The sequence below is a fragment of the Xenopus tropicalis genome, chromosome 2 (assembly GCF_000004195.4).
Source record: "Xenopus tropicalis strain Nigerian chromosome 2, UCB_Xtro_10.0, whole genome shotgun sequence".
NCBI classification, from domain to species: domain Eukaryota; kingdom Metazoa; phylum Chordata; class Amphibia; order Anura; family Pipidae; genus Xenopus; species Xenopus tropicalis.
Genome location: NC_030678.2, coordinates 157,945,393 through 157,967,537, shown reverse-complemented (window position 1 = coordinate 157,967,537; position 22,145 = coordinate 157,945,393). Strand labels below are relative to the sequence as shown.

The 22,145-nt window shown below is 39.8% G+C and overlaps 1 protein-coding gene across 1 annotated transcript in view; it reads left to right on the top strand.

The window, feature by feature from the left end:
* The first annotated feature begins 2,772 nt into the window (after nucleotides 1-2,772).
* The window catches only part of rdx (radixin), a 43,906-nt gene continuing 24,533 nt past the window's right edge, over nucleotides 2,773-22,145 (top strand). Inside the window, exons 1-2 of the mRNA XM_002937962.5 lie at nucleotides 2,773-3,054; nucleotides 16,740-16,796. Of these exons, the coding sequence (XP_002938008.3) occupies nucleotides 16,785-16,796 (12 nt within the window). The 5' untranslated portion in view covers nucleotides 2,773-3,054; nucleotides 16,740-16,784. The remainder of the gene's footprint in view (nucleotides 3,055-16,739; nucleotides 16,797-22,145) is intronic.

The following is a 22,145-nucleotide window of genomic DNA, read 5'->3' as shown; positions in this document are numbered from 1 at the left end:
ACACATGTGTTTATCTTGTCACCGAACTTGCTGCCTAGACTTTCCATAGTGCCTAGGTAATGATGAACTGCAATGTTTTAACCTTTTATATGAATTTTCCTTTATTTGAGTTATGAATAAACTTGGTACAGGTATCGGACCACTTCTCCGGAAACCTATTATCCAGAAAGTTCCGAATTATGGAAAGGCCATCTCCCATAGACTTAATTTTAGTTAAATAATTCAAATGTTTAAAATTGATTTCCTTTTTCTGTGTAATAATAAAATAGTATTTTGTACTTGATCCCAACTAAGATATAATTACCCCTTATTGGGGGCAGAACAGCCCTATTGGGTTTATTTCATGTTTAAATGATTCCCTTTTCTCTGTAATAATAAAACAGTACCTGTACTTGATCCCAACTAAGATATAATTACCCCTTATTGGGGGCAGAACAGCCCTATTGGGTTTGTTTAATGGTTAAATGATTCCCTTTTCTCTGTAATAATAAAACAGTACCTGTACTTGATCCCAACTAAGATATAATTACCCCTTATTGGGGGCAGAACAGCCCTATTGGGTTTATTTCATGTTTAAATGATTCCCTTTTCTCTGTAATAATAAAACAGTACCTGTACTTGATCCCAACTAAGATATAATTACCCCTTATTGGGGGCAGAACAGCCCTATTGGGTTTATTTCATGTTTAAATGATTCCCTTTTCTCTGTAATAATAAAACAGTACCTGTACTTGATCCCAACTAAGATATAATTAATCCTTGTTGGAGGCAAAACAGTCCTATTGGGTTTAAGTATTGTTTAAAAAATTGTTTAGTAGACGAGGTATGGAGATCCAAATAACAGAAAGATCCCTTATCTGAAAATCCCCAGGTCCTGAGCCTTCTGGATAACAGACCTTTTTTATTGTTGTTTTGTGTGTTTTCTTGTTTTATTGTTTAATGTATTTGCCCATTTATTGTTCAACGCTGTAGAATATGTTGGTGTTTTATAAATATGTGTTAATTATAATCTGTCTTAATTGCTAAACTTCTCTAATAAAAGGTTTACCGATACAGGTATAGGACCTGTTATCCAGAATGCTCAGGACCAAGGGTATTTCGGATAAGGGGTCTTTCCGTAATTTGGCTCTCCATACTTTAAGTCTACTAAAAAATCAATAAAACATTAATTAAACCCAATAGGATTGTTTTGCCTCCAATAAGGATTATTTATATCTTAGTTGGGGTCAATTAAAATGTACTCTTTTATTATTACAGAGAAAAAGGAAATCAGTTTTTAAATTCTGAATTATTTGATTAAAATGGAGTCTATGGAAGACGGGCTTTCCGTAATTCGGATCTTTCTGGATAACGGGTTTCCGGATAAGGGATCCCATACCTGTATATGAAAACAGTGCGGTATCAGCTATGCGGCTAATAATATCTAGAACAACTCACCCCAATGTCCCATTATATTTGACCTTCATGCTAACTAATCAGGTGCATCTACAAGAGCAAACAGACACTAGACTTTAGGGTGATCCCACCCCTAAGCCTTTTCCTTCCCACAGCAGCCAGCCTTGCAGTTTGGGATGCATTGATCTGAGGTCAAACATGCTCCGGGCAACGGTATTAGCAGACATTCATTTTCTTGTATGTTTTTGGAGTGTTGAAGGAAACAGGAGTACAGTATACAAAATAACATATAAACTGCTTCTAGGTAGTGTATTAGCTGAGATTAAACCTAGGACCCCAAGTGCAGCAAGGTGGCAATGCTAACCACTGAGCCACTCTGAGTTTAAAGAGGCAGTATAACTTCTTGTTCAACATGAATTCATGGAATAGAGCTTGTGCTGAACATAGTTTTTGCCTATTGGTGTAATTATGAAACATGTATGGTTTTTGTTATTTCTTGAGCTAAACAGGGCAAAAAAGTAACTTGAAGGTCCTCCATGTTTGGTCCTTGCGAGGTAGTGCACAGATAATCCCTCTGCATAATAGACTCCTGCTAACAAAAGAGGCAGAGAAGAGTTATATACCGGTAATCTAATAATCTATTGTGCAAGGACCAAACCCAGCATTTAAGGAGGAATAAAAGCTTGAATGTTCTATGGCCAAATGCAAATTTCAGTAGCCCCTTAAGACCCAACCCGCTATATATGTATAATAAAATACAAAATCATAGAGCATTATTCTTAAAGAAATGTTCCTCAGTCCTATTTGGTGGCCACCATGCTGGTTCTGCTACTTTTTCTGCAGTTCCTGACTAGGGTTGCCAGCTGGCTAGTAAAAATGATGGTGATTGCCAATGTTATAAATAGAGAAAAATCTAAAAAGATAAAAGGCCAATATTTTTTTCAGGAAAAGGTGGCAACTCTACACCCATGGGAAATATTTATATATGTTGACAACTATCTGCCAGGGGTTTTTGAGCCCCCCTTCTGCGACCCATAATCCCCTGACCCAATGGGAAAAAAATAGCATTTTCCATAAGGACAAATATTTCTTTTGGTTTGGAGGATTTTTTTTATCCCTCAAATTACAAACGCATTTTCCATTCACTCTATGATAGCAGTTTACTTTCCAGATGTACAAATTACAATCACCAACACAGTTTTTTTCCAAAGCAGCCATTTGTCTGTGGGAAACAGTTTCCAAATAATCGTCAAACGCAAAAAACCCGTTTCCCCTCGGCAAAAACTGTGGAGAACTTTCTGGATTATATTTAGAAAGTAAAGTCAACTAGGAACCGTTAGGTTTGGGTCGAATGAGTGGGCAAAACACAGAACACACCCCTTGCCCAAAGCCGCCCCCCTCCTCCCGTGTGTGAGTGCGGCCAGCCAGTCCCTAGCCCCACAGGCTCCCGGGCAGCCATGTTGTGTAGCTGCCAGCCCTGACTCCAGCCCCATCCCTCTGCCCCCTCCCTCCGCTCTATCCTCCCTCCTCTCCTTCCTCCCTAGGGAGACTGCGCGGCCCCAGCCCAGACACAGCCGACATCCTCAAGAGCTGCCCGAGTAACGGAGCTAGCGGGAGGGAGGAGGCGCCTCAGCCCTCGGAGCCCAGGCCTTTCTACAGGTAACGGGAACTTCCAGGGGGGAGAGAGGCAGGGCTGGCGGGCCGGCTTGGAAGCCTGCTGGAGACGGGAATAGTGAGGAGGCCGTGTGTGTGGGGGGGATTCTGGCAGACAGAGCTGGGAAGTTTGGCTTCTGCTGTTGTCTCACATAGACTGGCACCGACACACTTTGCTCTTTGAAAGGGTTAACTCTATTGGGCACTGCCTCCACTCTACACACAGTACTGCTGGGCACCCTGGCTATGGGAACAGCATAAATACTACCTGGGGGAAAGCAGCTCCATATTGCTTGGGCCACTGTATAAAGTATGACTTTAGCTAGCTGGGCCACTGTATAAAGTATGACTTTAGCTAGCTGGGCCACTGTATAAAGTATGACTTTAGCTAGCTGGCCACTGTATAAAGTATGACTTTAGCTAGCTGGGCCACTGTATAAAGTATGACTTTAGCTAGCTGGGCCACTGTATAAAGTATGACTTTAGCTAGCTGGGCCACTGTATAAAGTATGACTTTAGCTGGCTGGGCCACTGTATAAAGTATGACTTTAGCTGGCTGGGTCACTGTATAAAGTATGACTTTAGCTGGCTGGGCCACTGTATAAAGTATGACTTTAGCTAACTGGGCCACTGTATAAAGTATGACTTTAGCTAGCTGGGCCACTGTATAAAGTACCAGCATACTCGGGGTACTTCTGCTAGGCACCCCCACCATACTGACTTCTTATGGGGCACAGCGCCTCACAGTATGTATTGGTCTTTGATAAATATCTGTTTAGGATAACAGTGTCACCCCCACTTTAGGGCACTGCATAAAGTATTTTGCCAGGGACTCCCCACCATGTTCCTGGGCCACTGCACCGAGTAGTAACTTAGTGGGCATTCTCAGGGTATTGCTAGGGCATATTGTAGGGCATTACTGCTGCTGAGGGCACTTCTCAAGATGCTGCCACACTTGGCGCTACACAGGCTAACATTGTTTGCACTGTCAGGGCAGTGCCCAGTGAAGGAACCATAACAGTTGAGGGGGGGGGTGCAGATGCAGTGTGTGCCACTCATGGTTCTGCTCAGTTCCACAATACTTCAGCGGCTGCTGGTGGAACCGCAGGGGGTACCATTCATGCCACAATAATATATAAAGTACTGCCAGTACGGCACACTGCTCTGTACTTCTGGACGCACTGCCTTGGTTACATTTCATGACCATAGGATGCATGCTGATCTGCACCACAACACCGTATCATATTGTCATCAGCTTGTAAATAATATTTAGCCTGTCTCTCTAGGCTGATGTTGAGCTACAACCCCCAGAATCCACATTCAGCCATGTATCAGGGGTTGCTGGGAGTTGCAGATAAATATCAGAGCAGCGACAGATCCATTTTTGATGTAGACGGGTAATTGTACTGAATTGATAGCATGTAGAGGAGGCTGGAGCTTCCACATAGAAAGGCTGGATTTTGCGGTCCTGCCCCCAGCTTTTACTGTGACTGTTTTTGAAATGTAACTCCCATAAACCCCTGAGAGTTGGAGTTTAATTAGTGGACAGTGACTCTGTTGGGTACCCATTGGAAGCAGCTGTAGCTCGGGAGAAAGGGGTTGTAACCTGCCTATTGATTCCAAAGCTGGTATCCAACTTGTTGCTCTCCCAGCTGCTGGTGACATACAGAAGCAGCCCCTGTGGTTGTAGCTACAAAAGGGCCCAGGAAAGCTCCCTGTACATAGGAGACAGCTTGTGACATACCTGATAGATTTTTATTATTAACTATAATTAATACTTATATATAATTAATATAATTAATATTAATACTATTATTAATGCAGCGGCTGTTTCAGTACAAATGCCAGTATCCTGCAATTAACTGTTTTTAAAATCTCTGATTTAAGTGAATTGGTTTTTTTTTATTCCTATTTCCATCTGCTTGTAGCTTCCTTGTTGCAACCCAGACTACATGGCCTATATATAATCTAGTACAGGTATAGGATCTGTTACTTAGAACACCTCAAACTTGGGGTTTTCTAGATAAGAGGATAACCATACCTTAATTCTTCTAAAATCATTTAAACATGAAATAAACCCCGTAGGATTGTTTTGCCACCAATATGGATTTTTCTTGGAGTTTTCTTACCATCAAGTACAAGGTACTGTTTTATTTCAAATAAAAAGGAAATCACTTTTGTGAAATAGAATAATTTGCTTATGATAGAGTCTAAGGAAGATGCCCTTCCCGTAATTCAGAACTTTCTGAATAACAGGTTTGCAGATAACAGATTCTAGACCTGTACTGTATATGCAGATACAGAATAACTGTATGGGTGATAAATTATCACATCAAATGAATAAAACTTGCATGTCTTTTCCATTTGGTTAGATGCTTATGCAATATGCCTTATCGTTATGATCCCAACTGTAAGGCAGTCATGTTACCAAAAAAGTCTGGGCTCCCTTTGAGAAGGGATTGAGCTTTAAAGATTGAAGGGCCACATCTGTCCTAATAGTCTCTAGATGGAAACCACAAAATAGATCTGTACCTGAATAGGAATACGTAAAATAACTTACTAAAACTCTCTGTTCGCAATCTATTTTCTGGTTCCAAGGGTCACTAAAGGTGGCCATACACCTTATATGCCCACCTACGGATGTCGGGTTAATTCGGTGGGCATAGGCGCCAACGGAAAACTCAAACCTGCCTGATTGAGATCTGAGCGATTTCAGGCCACATGTTGGTCGGGGAGACCTTTTGTTTGTGCTTCTTACACACCTTAATGCATCAATTACCGGTAATTGATTCTATTATCAATTAATACTCATGAGCGTTCAGAGTCGCGGTTTTTTAGATGCCACGTGCGGCATTTTCTAGCACTTGATGCAAGTTCAAAAGTTAATACAATAGAGGGGTTGCATTTGGAACCTAGTACATTAAAAAAACGTGCATAAATTCAATATAAGCATTTTTATGCGCTCAGCATGCGTTTCTAAATGCATGAAAGAAGTCCCCTGTGTAAGAACCATTAAAAGGTATTTTAATATCAATTTTGAGTTTTGATTCAGTCATGATATTGGAAAAGCATTTTGCACCCATTAAATCCTGCTGTGGCTCAGAGTCTCCTGTTTACTAAACAAACCACAGCCTGTAGTGCTTTGCAAAATATAAAAATCTGCCATGCATTAACAAGCAGCCGCTCTCATTGTGATGCAAGGTGCATTGTAACGGTACAAGGTCTTTTATTTATAAATCCCATTTAAGAAATGCTAAATCTCTAACCCTGCCGCTATGAATTATTTATGTTTGAAGAGAGCCTACATTGTATCTCATTGCCATATGTTGTAAACTCCTGCATTGAGATGAATGGCGAGGGCCACCATACCAGATCAGGGACAGAGTCTATGGAACGTTTGTGTACCTGTGATGTTTTTCTGGTCGATAAGGAAAAAATTTTAATGTATTTTTAATCATAAGCTTGTTACATGAGTGATACTCCTACATAAGCTCTTGCTTATGTGTGCGCTGAAGTCACTAACAACACTTTAGTCTGATATCTGGCCAAGGATCTGCGGGTTTTCAGAGATGCCACTTCTTGGTTAATGATGGCCGGTGGGCAGTTGTGGGTTGGATCAGTTAGTGGGGCCAGGTTTCAGATATTGAACCCTTGCAGAATTCTTCTTTGGCCTAAATGTAAATTAGTAATGCAGGTATAGGATAGATTATCCATAAACCTGTTATCCAGGAAACTACAAATTATGGAAAAGCCATCTCCTATAGACTCCATTTTAATCAAATAATTCACTTTTTTAAAAATATTCTTTTTCCCTGCATTAATAAACGAGTACCTTGTACCAAGATATTATTAATCCTTAAAAAAATCCCATTGGGTTTAATTCATGTTGAAATGATACCTGTATGTGCTGATTCTTAACCAAAAGTGGGTCTGCATTCATTTTAGGGTGGGTCTCCATGTTTCCTTTTATTATGGAAAAATTTTCCTTGGATATAACTTTGGGAGGCCAGATCATTCCTTTAAATCTGCTGAGTAGGGATGCACCGAATGCACAATTTTAGGATCACCAAACGGAATCCTAATTTGCATATGTAAATTAGGATAAGGATGGGTTAAAGGAACAGTAACACCAAAAAATGAAAGTGTTCAAAAGTAATTGAAATATAATGTACTGTTGCCCTGCACTGGTAAAACTGAGGTGTTTGCTTCAGGAACACTACCATAGTTTATATAAATAAGATGCTGTGTAGCCATGGGGGCAGCCGTTCAAGCTGGAAGAAAGGAGAAAAGGCACAGGTTACATAGCAGATAACAGATAAGACACCATTGTATTCTACAGGGTTTATCTGTTAGCTGCTATATAACCTGTGCCTTTTCTTCTTTTTGAATGGCTGCCCCCATGGCTACACACCAGGGTTTATATAATCTCTAGTAATGTTTCTGAAGCAAACAAACAACTTTTACCAGTGCAGGGCAGCAGTACATTATAGTTTATTTTTTTTTAAATATATACATTTTTTGGTGTTACTGTTCCTTTAAAGAGAAACACTTCTGTGTTTATTTGACAAAAAGTCACATGATTTTAAGGATTCGGGCGAATCCAAATCCTGCTGAAAAAGGCAGAATCCCGAACTGAATCCTGGATTAGGTAATTCCCTACCACCAACCTAATGTCATAACAGATCTTTGTTTTTCTGAAACCATGCATTTAATTATAGGCAAATAGCGATTCAGTCTCTCCACCCAGTCACCCTACTCTAGCGGTGGGCAGAGTTTGTCTTTTTTGGGCCATGGGCAATGGGGGAATTAGTTGCGTGCGGTTAAATCTCGGCTACCATACTATTGTTCCCGAAAATGACTTCCCACTGGCAGTAAAGTGAATTACTGGTGGGAAGGCACATGCATCACTTTGTTTAATTTCCAGAAATCTAGGGCAGCAAATACATTTTTACTCCAAATCCAACAGGCATACAGTATAGAAGGTCCCTTGTGAGGGAAGCAATTACTGTATTAGACTGTTGCAGTATGTGTCTAGGGTTGCCAATACTGCCATATTGAGCTCTAAAGTGTTTGAACATTTTAATGGTTGTATGGATAATAATTATGTACATTTTATTTCCTTACCACCCATGTAGCCCTAGAGCGCCAGGTTGAACACAAGTCTGTGTTGTCCCTTTAATATTTCCATTAGACAGTCTCAAAGACAGAAAGATAAATTGAGGTACGATGACCCTTTAAAGAGCCTGTTGTGGCAGTGTCCTTGCAGTTATAAATGTATGATGACGCATGCTTACCGGCAGCTGCTACAATCCCATTATATTGGTGTGTTTCCATATCAAGGATTTCAGCTGTTTAGGAATACCTTTTGGCTCGTGGGTACTATAGCCTTATTATGTATGTACCAGGCTGTAGGCTGCCACCGCACTTTTAATTTTTCATTTTTTTTTTAAAGTGCCATTGAAGTTTTTGTTGTTTAGTGGTTGTTGAGTGGTCCCATGTGGTGAAATGCATCAAAGTGTCACCATACAGGGACGCATACTGAAACGCCGACAAGTAAGGGCCTTAAGGATTAAACACTTATGGGGTTATGTAATAAAAGGCACTTATTGGTTGCAAAGTCATTGTTTTATTCTGTGTGGTTGTACCCATGAGTGTTTTTGTATGCAACAGACTGCCCAGTGCAATTGATGTGCATTCCCAGTACAATAAAATAAATGCATGTTGGATGCACTTGCATTCTAAAAGGGCACATATAAGCAATACGTAGGTGTTCATGCATTTCAATAAACATACATTCAAATACCCGTGTGTAAGGGCTTTCCACAAACCGTTACAAGTCTACTGCTTAAAAAAAAAAAGTTAAAAATGAAAGCAAAAACCTAATTGATTGCTATTTGCAACTGCCTTGAGTAATTTAGCATCTATATATCAAATCTGTAGCAGTCTGGTAAGGCAGAAGGGGGATCTCCACTATGCACTTTACATATAGCAAAGATTTTCCATGGTTTTAAATGTTCCAAATATAGTTGCTCGCCAATGAAAAGCAGAATCCATCGGTCTGTTTTATTTTCTCTGCACTTCCACTTTTGAATCCTAACACAATGTAGGAGAAGACAGCAACAGGAGGACAACCAATGTACCTTGTATACGAGTCAGACCCCGAGAACAGAAAGGAGTCAACAAACATTGCGTTCAGTTGCAGTCACATAAAGTAAATTTAAAACAATTACAAAATTATCATAAATGTATAATGGAAAGTCTTTTAATCTGGCCACACATGTCCTGATATTCATACGAATTTCGGACCGGGAGTGAGGGCTCTGAATTATTGTCTCGATAATTTTCGCACCATGGATAACGATAAAATCTTCACATGTATTGTGTATCGGACAATATCCTTGGGGGACCTACAATTAGGGATGCACCGAATCCAGGTTTCAATTCAGCCTTTTTCGTCAGGATTCGGATCCATTTTAGGATGCTTTTGTTCTCTTGGATATCGTATTCAGTCAATAAAGAAAATAAAAAGCACAGTTCTGTTGATGTTAGATTAAGATGACCAATCTCCCAAAAAAACAGTGGCATCATTTCTAAGAAATTAATTTCTGGAGGGTCCCTGGGATACCTGAGAGATATACAGATGCGTGTGAATTTGTTGGTCTGTAGTGTAGTACTTACTATTGTATATTTATGGCTCACCAACTTGTGATGTGGGTGGGTTACAGGGTGTTGCGAAATATAATTTGATATTGCAGTAGCGCAGGATCATTATAAGTGATGAGATATTTACACGTACTGGAATCTTGTCAATAGTAAGCACTGCCCATACTTGTCTCATGTGTCGAAGTCGGTAAAGTAGAGGTACCTTTCAAAAGTTGATTATTGCTGACTGAAGGGCAGATTGTTAACAAATTACAAATACTTAGGGGAAGAGAGAGCTACATTATGGAGGAGAAGGTACAGTCTATACCAGGGATCACCAACATTTTTTTTTACTCTCGAGGTACATTCAAATGGAAAAAGTGTTAGGGAGTAACACAGAAAAAAAAAATGTACCTTGGGTGCCAAATAGCTAGGATTGGCTATTAGGTAGTACGTATGTAGACAGGCAGCCTATAGGAGGCGCTGTTTGCAGTACATTGGGGTTTTATGCAACCAAAACTTGCCTCCAAGCCAGAAATTCAAAAATAATAACCTTTTTTGAGGCCACTGGGAGCAACATCCAAGGAGTTGGTGAGCAAAATGTTGCTTACGAGCCACTGGTTGGGGATCACTGGTCTTTACCAAGGATAAGCAGCCTTGGGCCATCCAGATCCTGACCTATAACCGGTGACCTATAAGTAGAAAAATTTGTAGGTCAGCAGTGAGTTTAGATTTGTTATGCAGATGGATACAGGTAAAGTGATGGCTGCATGTTATCTGAGAGAGCCGCTTAGTTCCGAAGGCAGTGATCCATACCAGGCATTTGAATGACCTTATGCCAAGTTATGCTTTTGTGTAAAGTGAAATGAGGACATATGCAAGCCAGGACTGGATCGGTGTCTCCCTGATGGCATGGAGTTTGCTGACATGTCTGCATTGTGCAAGTGCTGTCTGAAACCAGACACAGAGCATAAGTAGCCCTGGAGGGATTAGGTTGACGTGATTAAATGTACTCTTCCGTCTTATGTATCGCAAGTGGTTGTAACATCTTTTTCACAAAGGTTCTTACTATGCGATAGGTGCAAAGGCTAGCTGTAGCTCAAGGCTCTCTTGTTACTATGTCTATCTATTGTGTACATTTTATTCTCTAGCTTGCACACTCAGGAGGTGCCCAGCTGCTAGTATTTGTAGTGGTCTGGAGACAGTACTGGGACCTCGTAGATCATTTCCACTGTAAACAGATCTTGCAGGTTCTGTACCCACCAGAAGGGACACACACACACTAGGGCAGTGCTGTCATAGAAGAGGCCCTGAGACCACATGTGGCCCATGAGGACATTTTTTTCTGGCCCACAATCTGATCAAGGGGGCCATACCATTTTTTGTATGACCTCATTATTTCAGTATGGAGGAGATAAAATCCCAATATCCCAGCAACACTTCGACTGCATTGTGATAATAAAATGTGTGCCTGTTCCTGACCAACCCAGTATAACTGACATTTGTAAATATACATTTAAAGAAATTGTTTCTAAATACAGAAGAACTAGCAAACCTTGCTACAGCTAACAGAGTCTGTTATCTGCAAGCACGCCTTTATCCTTCTCAATTAAAAGTTAATTTAAGCCAAAAATATTCCCTCTTTATAAAACAAGATTTGTGCTTATGAAGTATTCTATAATTCTATAATATTCTCTCACATGTAATGCTGCCAGTCTCTGCAGTAGTGTGAGCTGCTTATTGCCGGATCTCTACACTGGTTGCTTTCTTGTTGATAAATCATGGCTTATGAAACCACATCATTATTTAAACTTAAAGATTTAAGTTTAAATAATGACCAAACGACCAAATTAGCCCGATATTGCCCACCCGTAGGTGGTGATATCGGGAGAAGATCCCCTTGTACTAGCCCATGGGATCTACACCAGCCCAAGGCTACCACAGCCCTTTAGCAGTGAAGCCCAAATGTCTAGCCTAGTGTGTGCATCTTTGTGCGAGAGTGTGTGTGTCTTTACATATCACAGTTACAGCCCAGGGAGTTGCGAAGTTGGAGCGCTTTTGTTAAAGACAAAATAACAAGCATAAGTCAGAAGTTGTTTCCTATATTGTTGTCGTAGTCCCTAAGGCACTGCACATTACTATCCAAACGTGACTGCCGGAGTGAAAATAGCAGCTAAATGTCTAAGCCGAGTTCCGCAGTTACCCATATATCATATCAGCTTGTGCTTTCCCAAAAGCATTTGTTTAAGAAATTCTCTACATAGTTGTTTGACAAGGCATGAATAATCATGTCATTTATACAATAAATAGATGATTTTTTTTTATCACTGCAGCAGTGCATGAATTGCTCAGCAGTGCTTTTAAAGGGGATCTAAACCCAAAAATACAATTTTATTTAATGAAAGAAATTATAATTCTAAGCAACTTGTAAACTGCTTTGAAAGGAACTAAAACCTGAAAGCTTGCTGCAGTTCTCATCTTAGTCAGTAATGGTTGTTATATTTTACCCAGTAGATGGTTAATATGATATAGCGCCTTTGCCTAACTCAGTATATACTCATTAAACATGGTCAGTGGTTTTAAAGTTATTTGTAAGTGGAAATGGCAGTTGAAAGCAGCATTTGTTTATCCTTTTTTTGTTCTCCGTTTTTGACTTGTGAAACATTGTAGCACGAGTCATCCCTGCATCCTTTTCTTTCATGTTACCAGGGCTCAGAAAAGAAAGGATCAGGCAGATAGTGCTTTTGATAGCAGCTGTATTTACAAATCACTTTAAATTGTCATCGTCCATAGTGTTCTGTTTACACAAAATGTTCATAATGTCTGACATTTGCTTTTAGAGTAAAAAAACAGTACATTGCACTTGATGTTAACTAAGCTAGCTTATGTACTTTGGCAAACAAGTTTCTAAATATACAGTGGTGTGAAAAACTATTTGCCCCCTTCCTGATTTCTTATTCTTTTGCATGTTTGTCACACAAAATGTTTCTGATCATCAAACACATATAACTATTAGTCAAAGATAACACAAGTAAACACAAAATGCAGTTTTTAAATGAGGGTTTTTATTATTTAGGGAGAAAAAAAATCCAAATCTATTGCCCCCTGAACCTAATAACTGGTTGGGCCACCCTTAGCAGCAATAACTGCAATCAAGCGTTTGCGATAACTTGCAACGAGTCTTTTACAGCGCTCTGGAGGAATTTTGGCCCACTCATCTTTGCAGAATTGTTGTAATTCAGCTTTATTTGAGGGTTTTCTAGCATGAACCGCCTTTTTAAGGTCATGCCACAACATCTCAATAGGATTCAGGTCAGGACTTTGACTAGGCCACTCCAAAGTCTTCATTTTGTTTTTCTTCAGCCATTCAGAGGTGGATTTGCTGGTGTGTTTTGGGTCATTGTCCTGCTGCAGCACCCAAGATCGCTTCAGCTTGAGTTGACGGACAGATGGCCGGACATTCTCCTTCAGGATTTTTTGGTAGACGGTAGAATTCATGGTTCCATCTATCACAGCAAGCCTTCCAGGTCCTGAAGCAGCAAAACAACCCCAGACCATCACACTACCACCACCATATTTTACTGTTGGTATGATGTTCTTTTTCTGAAATGCTGTGTTACTTTTACGCCAGATGTAACGGGACACGCACCTTCCAAAAAGTTCAACTTTTGTCTCGTCAGTCCACAAGGTATTTTCCCAAAAGTCTTGGCATTGAGATGTTTTTTAGCAAAATTGAGACGAGCCATAATGTTCTTTTTGCTTAAAAGTGGTTTGCGCCTTGGAAATCTGCCATGCAGGCAGTTTTTGCCCAGTCTCTCTCTTATGGTGGAGTCGTGAACAGTGACCTTAATTGAGGCAAGTGAGGCCTGCAGTATTTTAGATGTTGTCCTGGGGTCTTTTGTGGCCTCTCGGATGAGTTGTCTCTGCGCTCTTAGGGTAATTTTGGTCGGCCGGCCACTCCTGGGAAGGTTCACCACTGTTCCATGTTTTTGCCATTTGTGGATAATGGCTCTCACTGTGGTTCGCTGGAGTCCCAAAGCTTTAGAAATGGCTTTATAACCTTTACCAGACTGATAGATCTCAATTACTTTTGTTCTCATTTGTTCCTGAATTTCTTTGGATCTTGGCATGATGTCTAGCTTTTGAGGTGCTTTTGGTCTACTTCTCTGTGTCAGGTAGCTCCTATTTAAGTGATTTCTTGATTGAAACAGGTGTGGCAGTAATCAGGCCTGGGGGTGACTACAGAAATTGAACTCAGGTGTGATAAACCACAGTTAAAGGAACAGTAACACTAAAAAATAAAAATGTTTTAAAATAATTAAAATATAATGTACTGTTGCCCTGCACTGGTAAAAGTTGTGTGTTTGCTTCAGAAAGACTACTGTAGTTAACAGAAATAGCTGTTGTGTTGCCATGGGGGCAGCCATTTAAATTGAAAAAAGGAGAAAAGGCACAGGTTACATAAGAAGATAACAGATAACTGTGTAGAATACAATGGGAATCTATGCTACTTATCGGTTATCTGCTTAGTAACCTGTGCCTTTTCTCCTTTTTTCAATTTAAATGGCTGCCCCCGTGGCTACACAGCTGGGTATTTATATAAACTGTAGTAGTGTTTATGAAGCAAACTCACAACTTTTACCAGTGCAGAGCAATAGTACATTATATATTAATTATTTTTATACACTTTCCTTTTTTGGTGTTACTGTTCCTTTAAGTTATTTTTTAACTAGGGGGGCAATCACTTTTTCACACAGGGCCATGTAGATTTGGAGTTTTTTTTCTCCCTTCATAACATAAACCTTCATTTAAAAACTGCATTTTGTGTTCAATTATGTTATCTTTGACTAATAGTTAACGGTTTTTGATGAGCAGAAACATTTAAGTGTGACAAACATGCAAAAGAATAAGAAATCAGGAAGGGGGCAAATAGTTTTTCACACCACTGTAAATAACTTTCTCTTCATAAGCAACAATTCCTTTGTACAGATTGCCACCATAGACATCGTTAGGTTTTTTATTAAAAAACGTTACCCTGAAGGCACATGAGATATTTCCTCCTCCAGGGGTTTGGCCATAAGATAATCACTAAAATCAGCCTCCTTTTGGCTATAATGAATACTGCCTGAAAGTGCCAGTAGTAAGGATGACGACATGGAGCTACTAGTAGCACCTACTTGTCATGGCTAATAAAATAGACAATACTGATGATAATTGTGTCTACATGTGTTTTAGCAGAGGCAATTTTCAGTATTGTCTATGGCTGGATATTTTCTGGCGTTTAGTAGCTGTGACAAGTAGCTGCTACTCGGTAGCTTTGTGTGTCTTCAACCTAATGGTTCTCTCACTTTTGATTGTGCTCAAAGAGTTCTCCTTTAACATTCATAAATTAATTCTTTCTGTTGCTAAAAAAAGTAGCCTGTGTGTGAACGTAGCATTACATGACATATGAGGAGGCTAGATTTGCATTTGTAGAAACATACCTGTGGTTCCAGTCTCCATGACATGTGTAGCTTTGGAAAAACAGTGCTACTCGAGCTTTCTTACCAGTAATTCACTTTATTGCCAGTGGGAAAGCGTTTTGGGGAGAAGCTAAGATTTGTCACAGGCGACTAATCTCCCTGTGTTCCAGTATTCTAATGGTTTCACTTTATATTCTAGGACTGGTTGTTCATCAAAGGCAAGCAATGCATTGAGCTGTTAGCAAGAGAGACTGTACATATGTGCTGTACCTAATGATCGTTACGCAAATAATGTTAATGGAATTAGTGTAGGCAAATGTGTAGCGTGGCAGGCTCAGTGCGTTTTGCATTGCTTTGCGTGAAGGTCAATTCGAGCTTTCCAGAGTGTGTCCCTTTTAAAGCACTGGCTGGAGTTCCCACTAATATGTTCAAAAATCAGAGGGCTGTAGATCAAACCATTATAGTCTGCCATGGTTTGAAAGGCAGTAAAAAACTTGTCCACTCTTAAGGTTACCAGACACTAAGATTCGCTCCTTCGTTAAGGACCACATTTTTCCACCAATATCGAATTAGTGACTGGAATAGGACCCGTTGGAGGAAGCAACACATCAGCGAGCAGATGTGGTCCCTGATCCAACGGGAAAATCCAAACCTGCCTGATTGACTTTTGTCCTTTTTGGATCGAATTTTAGGAAAGCTATTGGTCAAGTAGGTCCGTCGGGAGTCCTAATACACAGGCATCTGCTGGATCAGTCTAAAGGTGGCCTTCCCCGGCCAATTCTAGCTGCTGATATCGGTCCTTTAGACCGATTCTGCAGCTAATCTGCCCATGTATGGGCACGAATGACAGGCCTGGCCTGCCTGACCGATGTCTGGCCTGAAATCGGCCAGATCTTGATCGGGCAGGTTTTTTATTTTACCGTCAGATCAGGGACTGCATCAACTTGTCGATGTGGTCCGTGAAGAGACGGCGCCTATACCTGCCGTCCTGATTCGATCATTTGGTCCCAGGGCCAAATGACCAAATTAGCCCGATATCGCCCACCCATACATAGGTGGGAAAATCTGGAGACGATCTGCTTGCTTGGCGACCTCGCCAAGTGAGCAGATCTTACCGTGTATGGCCACCTTTAAGGACTTGAAGTGACCTAGGTGGGAAAATCTGGAGAAGATCTGCTTGCTTGGTGACCTCGCCAAGTGAGTAAATCTGCCCGTGTATGGCCAACTTTAAGGTAGTCACAGTGTTGTAGGTCGTATACAGCAGCCCTGTAAAAAATTATTAGGCAGGGGTATATTTTACAGCTTTATTTGCCCTATGATGTACATCACAGACTATGCTAGCTATAACCTTGTCCACACAGACCTAGAATGAAACTGTAGCCTTTCTGAGCATTACAATATTATCAGTATTAGAACAGGTAGCCAGTCAGAGATTCAGACTAACTACATGACATGTCAGTGGGATTGCTAGCAAAATGAGTGCAAGCTCCTCTATGTGAAGCTGTCTTTTTACATCCAACTTGTTTTGAAGTTTTTGTTCAATGTGGTATGAACGTTCTTGTAAAATTAAAGCTGTTTTTTCTGCAGGCAAGGACCATCCATTTGTGTGAGAGAAGAAAGGCAGCCGCGAAAATGCCGAAACCGGTAAGATTAAAATCACACTTTTTTCGTTTGTACTGAAAAAACATTATTATAGCTCTTAGCTTGTCTTACATGTGCACAGTAAGCTAGTGGGACACTGGTTTAACAAGGGTCACTGCCTTATAGTGATGAAAGGGCTTGTATCATCTCTTATTAGATCATATCCCTTGCTCCTGAAATATAGTTACTATTATGCTTTGTTTGGAATTGTTGTAGGCATAAGGGTTTTTTTTAAAATTGTTAAAAGGATTTAGAACTTGCAGTGCAGTTTTTTACCATCTTTAAAACCCCTCAGTATTTCCCATAGGGCTAAAGGATAAAAATATAATCAGGATAAAATATTAAACAATATATTCAGAACTGAGCAGGTTCTGTTTAGGAGGGATGGGGCCTTGATGCACAGAGCACTTTCTTGCTCCTTTAAACGGGGGTCCCAACCGGCGGGCCGCAGGCTGCTTTGCACCGGGCCTCCTCTGGTCCCGGCTGTGGTGGATATGTGTTGTGGCAATGACATTACAAACAAAGCATCTTGCGCTTAAAGGCGTGCATAACGACGCAAATGAATGCGTCCAACGCAGATACGAATGAACTTGTGTGAATAATGACGTGGATCATTTTATTAAATAAAGTGCATAATATAAAATAATTACATTTACATTATATGTGTAATAATTATATACTATGCATTGACTAGTTTATTGTGTTTTATTATACAAAATGAAGACTAGTTGCAAATTGTCTCACAATATCAAGCTCTTTATCATACTAAAAGTCAGTTTTAAAGGTGATCTACTCCTTTAAGAGGGAAATATACCCGTAGGCTTCTAACGTTCATAATGTTCCCTGTGTTTTAAGAAACATTGGTTCCCAGTTAATAAGCAAACACTTTCCTGCATTCTTACTTAGTGAAGAGAGCTTAAAGAGAGTTGAAAGGGAACCAAGTCTTTTGCAATAGAGAGCTTTTGTTGCTAATACTTTCTGATTATTTACCCTTTATTTGTCTAATGAAAATACATACATACAATGTAATGGTTATTATGGTAGTTTAGCAAGAGGATCCAGCCAAGGGCACACTGCACATTCCCTGCTTCTTTAGACTTTTCTTTAGGGCCCATGGGAATTTTTAAAACACTTTTTGGGTCCAGTCTCCTTTGCTGCCAGGATATTACATCACAGTTAAATAGTAATAATAATAGCTATAATGTAATGACACTTATGTGACATAGTAATATAATATGCCCATTTAAATAATAATTTATAAGCTCATAACTGCTAATTTAGATGGATTCTCCCATTGCATCATTTATTCCTTTTTATTTTATTACTTTTTTATGCACTATTTTGAGTGCTGTTATTTTGTTTAAGAAAGGAAGATGAAATACAGTTATGTGATCCGTTATCCGGAAATGCTTTATCCACAAAGTTCCAAATTACAGGAAGGCCATTAATCAAATATTTCAATTTTTTTTAATTGATTTCCTATGTTTCTGTAATAATAAAACATTAGCTTGTGCCCAAGATATAATTATTCTGTACTGGAGGCAAAGCAGTTTGTGCTGTCAGGCACGGTATTGTTTTGCTGTTATTCATATGTAAGATGTTGGGCAGTGATGTTGTGTGATCAGGCCTGGCTGGCATAGGAATTCCAGTGCATCCCACAGGGTTTAATTGGCTTGAGGTCAGGGCAAACCCATTCTGTATGGAGCTTTTATTTGGACATGGAGGCATTATCGTGCTGAAATAGGAAAGGGCCTCCCTAAATTTGTTGTCAAAGGAAGCACGGAAGTGTCAGAAATGTCAGTGTGATGTAAGACCGGCTGTTGGCAATTTTGGCTTAAAGGAACAGTAAGGGCAGTGGCACACAGGGAGATTAGTTAAATCCTTGTTGTCGCGGTCGACTAATCTCCCCACAATGGCAGACGTGTTGCTGCGATGTCAAAAAGTTGTCTTGAGAGGAAACTTCGGGCGACTTCAGGACATTGCAGCGTCGCGTATGCCATCCCACCAGCAATTTACATTCTAGCCGGTGGGATGGCATTGCGGGGACATTAGACGCCCACGACAACGAAGATTTGTTGTGGGGCAACTAATCTCCCTGTGTTCCACTGCCCTAACACCAAATAATGAAAGTGTATAAAAGTAATTAGAATATAATGTACTGCCCTGCACTGGTATAACTGCTGTGTTTGCATTAGGAAGTTTATATAAACAAAACTGTTGTGTAGATATTCAAAGGAGAAAAGGCAAAGGCACATAGCAGATAACAGAAAAAACACGATTGTATTCTACAGAGCTTATCTGTTATCTGCTATGTAACCTGTGCCTTTTTTTCCTTTTTCTAGTTGAATGGCTGCCCCCGGGGCTACACAGCAGCTTATTTATATAAATTATAGTAGTGTTACTGTAGCAAACAGACAAGTTTTACCAGTGCAGGGCAACAGTACATTATATTTTAATTAATTTAAAAAAAGAAATTAAATTTTTTGGCCGTACAGTGTATATACTGGCACTTCTTAATACCAACTGAGCACTAATTACTGAATTCACTATGGGTGGTTTTACTGTATTGTTTCTTTTTTCAACTGATAGTAAAATAATTCCATAATAGGGGAAATCTGGAATGTGCATTTTAAGGAGTGAGCTTCAGGTAAGCAAATGCAGTCGGCTAATTGCCTGTATCGCTTGCACAGTTGTCTCATATATTGCATGACGTGTTGCTTACTGGCCACTGGCAGATGTTGTATGTATGGAGGCCACATATATATTGTACAGAAACATGCCAGGATTCTACATCTGAGGAGAATGTGTAGCAGTATATTTTATAGAAAAACATCAGTCAATAGTGTTACTCGTATCTCCCATTGCCATTCCTATGTGAGCAGCCAACTAATGCACCCTGCACGCCTACTGGCTGGCTACAGGCAGGACTGATTCTTGCACACTGTACGGTTTGGTGGTACATCTGGGTAGCCTCATTGCTTTGATCTGCAAGCAGCGGTACAGGTATGGAGTCCCTTATCCGGAAACCCTATATACAGAAGGCTGTGAATTACGGGGAAGGCCATCTCCTTTAAGCAAAGCACAAATATTTGAAGCAAATTATTCTAATTTTTAAAAACCATTTCCTTTTTCTGTGTAATAATAAAAAGTGCTTTGTACTTGATGGTGACTAAGCTGCATGGATCCTACTGGGTTTATTTTATGTTTACATTTTATTTAATAGACTTAAAGGAAAATTAAACCCTTAAAAAAGAATATGGCTAAAAATGCAGTTTTATATACCATACTTACCACACCGGCATAAAGTTTCAGTATCTCAATAGCAGCAATGATCCAGGACTTTAAACTTATCACGGGGGGGGGGGGAGGTCACCATGTTGGAAAGTGTCTGTGACACTGCACATGCTCAGTGCTCTCTGGGCAGCTGTTGGGAAGCTGAGCTTAGGGGTCGTAGAAAATTATCAAGCAGAAAACAAGGTTGGCCTCTAATATAAGCTGATGCTACAGGGCTGATCATTAAATTCTGATTTAATGATCAGTGCTAATTGCACTGGTTTCAGAGCTGCCATGTTGTAATTATCTGTATTAAATACTAATCAGGCTTATATTGTGACATTTATATTCTATATATACAGTATAGTGTGACATTTATATTCTATATATACAGTATATTGTGACATTTATATTCTATATATACAGTATAGAGTGACATTTATATTCTATATATATACAGTATATTGTGACATTTATATTCTATATATACAGTATAGTGTGACATTTATATTCTAAATATACAGGATAGTGTGACATTTATATTCTATATATACAGTATAGTGTGACATTTATAGTCTATACATACAGTATAGTGTGACATTTCTATTCTATATATACAGTATATTGTGACATTTATATTCTATATATACAGTATAGTGTGACATTTATATTCTATATATATATATATACAGTATATTGTGACATTTATATTCTATATATACAGTATAGTGTAACATTTATATTCTGTATATACAGTATATTGTGACATTTATATTCTATATATACAGTATAGTGTGAGTGGGCCCCTAAGCTCAGGTTAGTGACAGCAGCACAGAGTATGGGCAGGGAATCAGCAGAAAAGAAGATGGGGGGCTACTGGGGCATCTTTGGGGGCACAGATCTTCCCTGCTAAGGGCTGTGAAAGACTGGGATAACTGATGGGGGGGCGGTGCCAAAATCGCCAAAGTTTTCTCTCAAGGCAACTTATGTGACTTCGGCAAATCGTGGCGCCACGTATGCCATCCCACCGGTGATTTACATTCTAGCCGGTGGGATGACATTTCGGGGAGATTAGTCTCCCGTGACAAGGGAGGTTTGTTGTGTGGCGACTAATCCCAGTTGTCACAGCCCCAAAGGGCTGTGGTTGCCTTTGGCTGGTACAGAAGCCTAAAATATAATGTACAACATTTCTGCCCTACTTCTTTAGTTGGGCTTTAGTTCTCTTCTAAGGTATGGAGATATAAATTAAGGAAAGACCCCTCATCTGGAAAACCCCTGGTCCCAAGCATTCCAGGTAATATATCCTATGCCTGTACAAGCAGTCAGAGGTATTCGGCACATTTCCAAAGTTAAACATCCCCACAAATGCTGTAGGCAAGTCCAGCTCAGAGGATAGTTATTTGAATTCAAAAACATCAGCTGATCAGCTTATATTGACAGAGGAGGGATTTTCCACTATAAAAGGCTATTCCCAATGTGACGTTAGTGGGAGCCGGCAGTATTATAGTCTGCAGTATCCGAGCCATAGCCGTCTTGTTTGTGTCACCTTATGCAACAGAGCTAAAGGCATTAACTGAATTAGTGCTTCCTCCTGCTCTGTTTACTTGTTGTTGCCTTACTGTAACTGCTACCATCGCTACCTTGATATTTTCTCTAGAATTTCAGAATTTTTGAGCCATGGCTTAATATTTCTAAAGGTGAATTTATTGCCCCATAATTCACCAACACTAAGAAAAATGTTAGAAATTTGTAAAATATATTAAACTCTGACAAATGACCACAGTCATTGTCATGGAGGGGCCACAAATAACCCGGTTAGATGCTGTCAGCATTAGATTTGTGCCACTACATCATGTGTAGCAGCAGCAGCTGCCAGTAATCCTTCATATAACAGCAACTTTGGCAATATTGGAAGGAAAAGCGATTGTGGGTTATTTCTTATTATATTTATATATAGAGAGTGAGTAATGAAAGTGATTAGCACCTCTAAAAATACACCAGGTAAATGGAAACATTTTCCCTGATCATCTGTGCACTTTATGGAATAACAAAGGGGAAAAGGAGCATCATGAGTGTTAC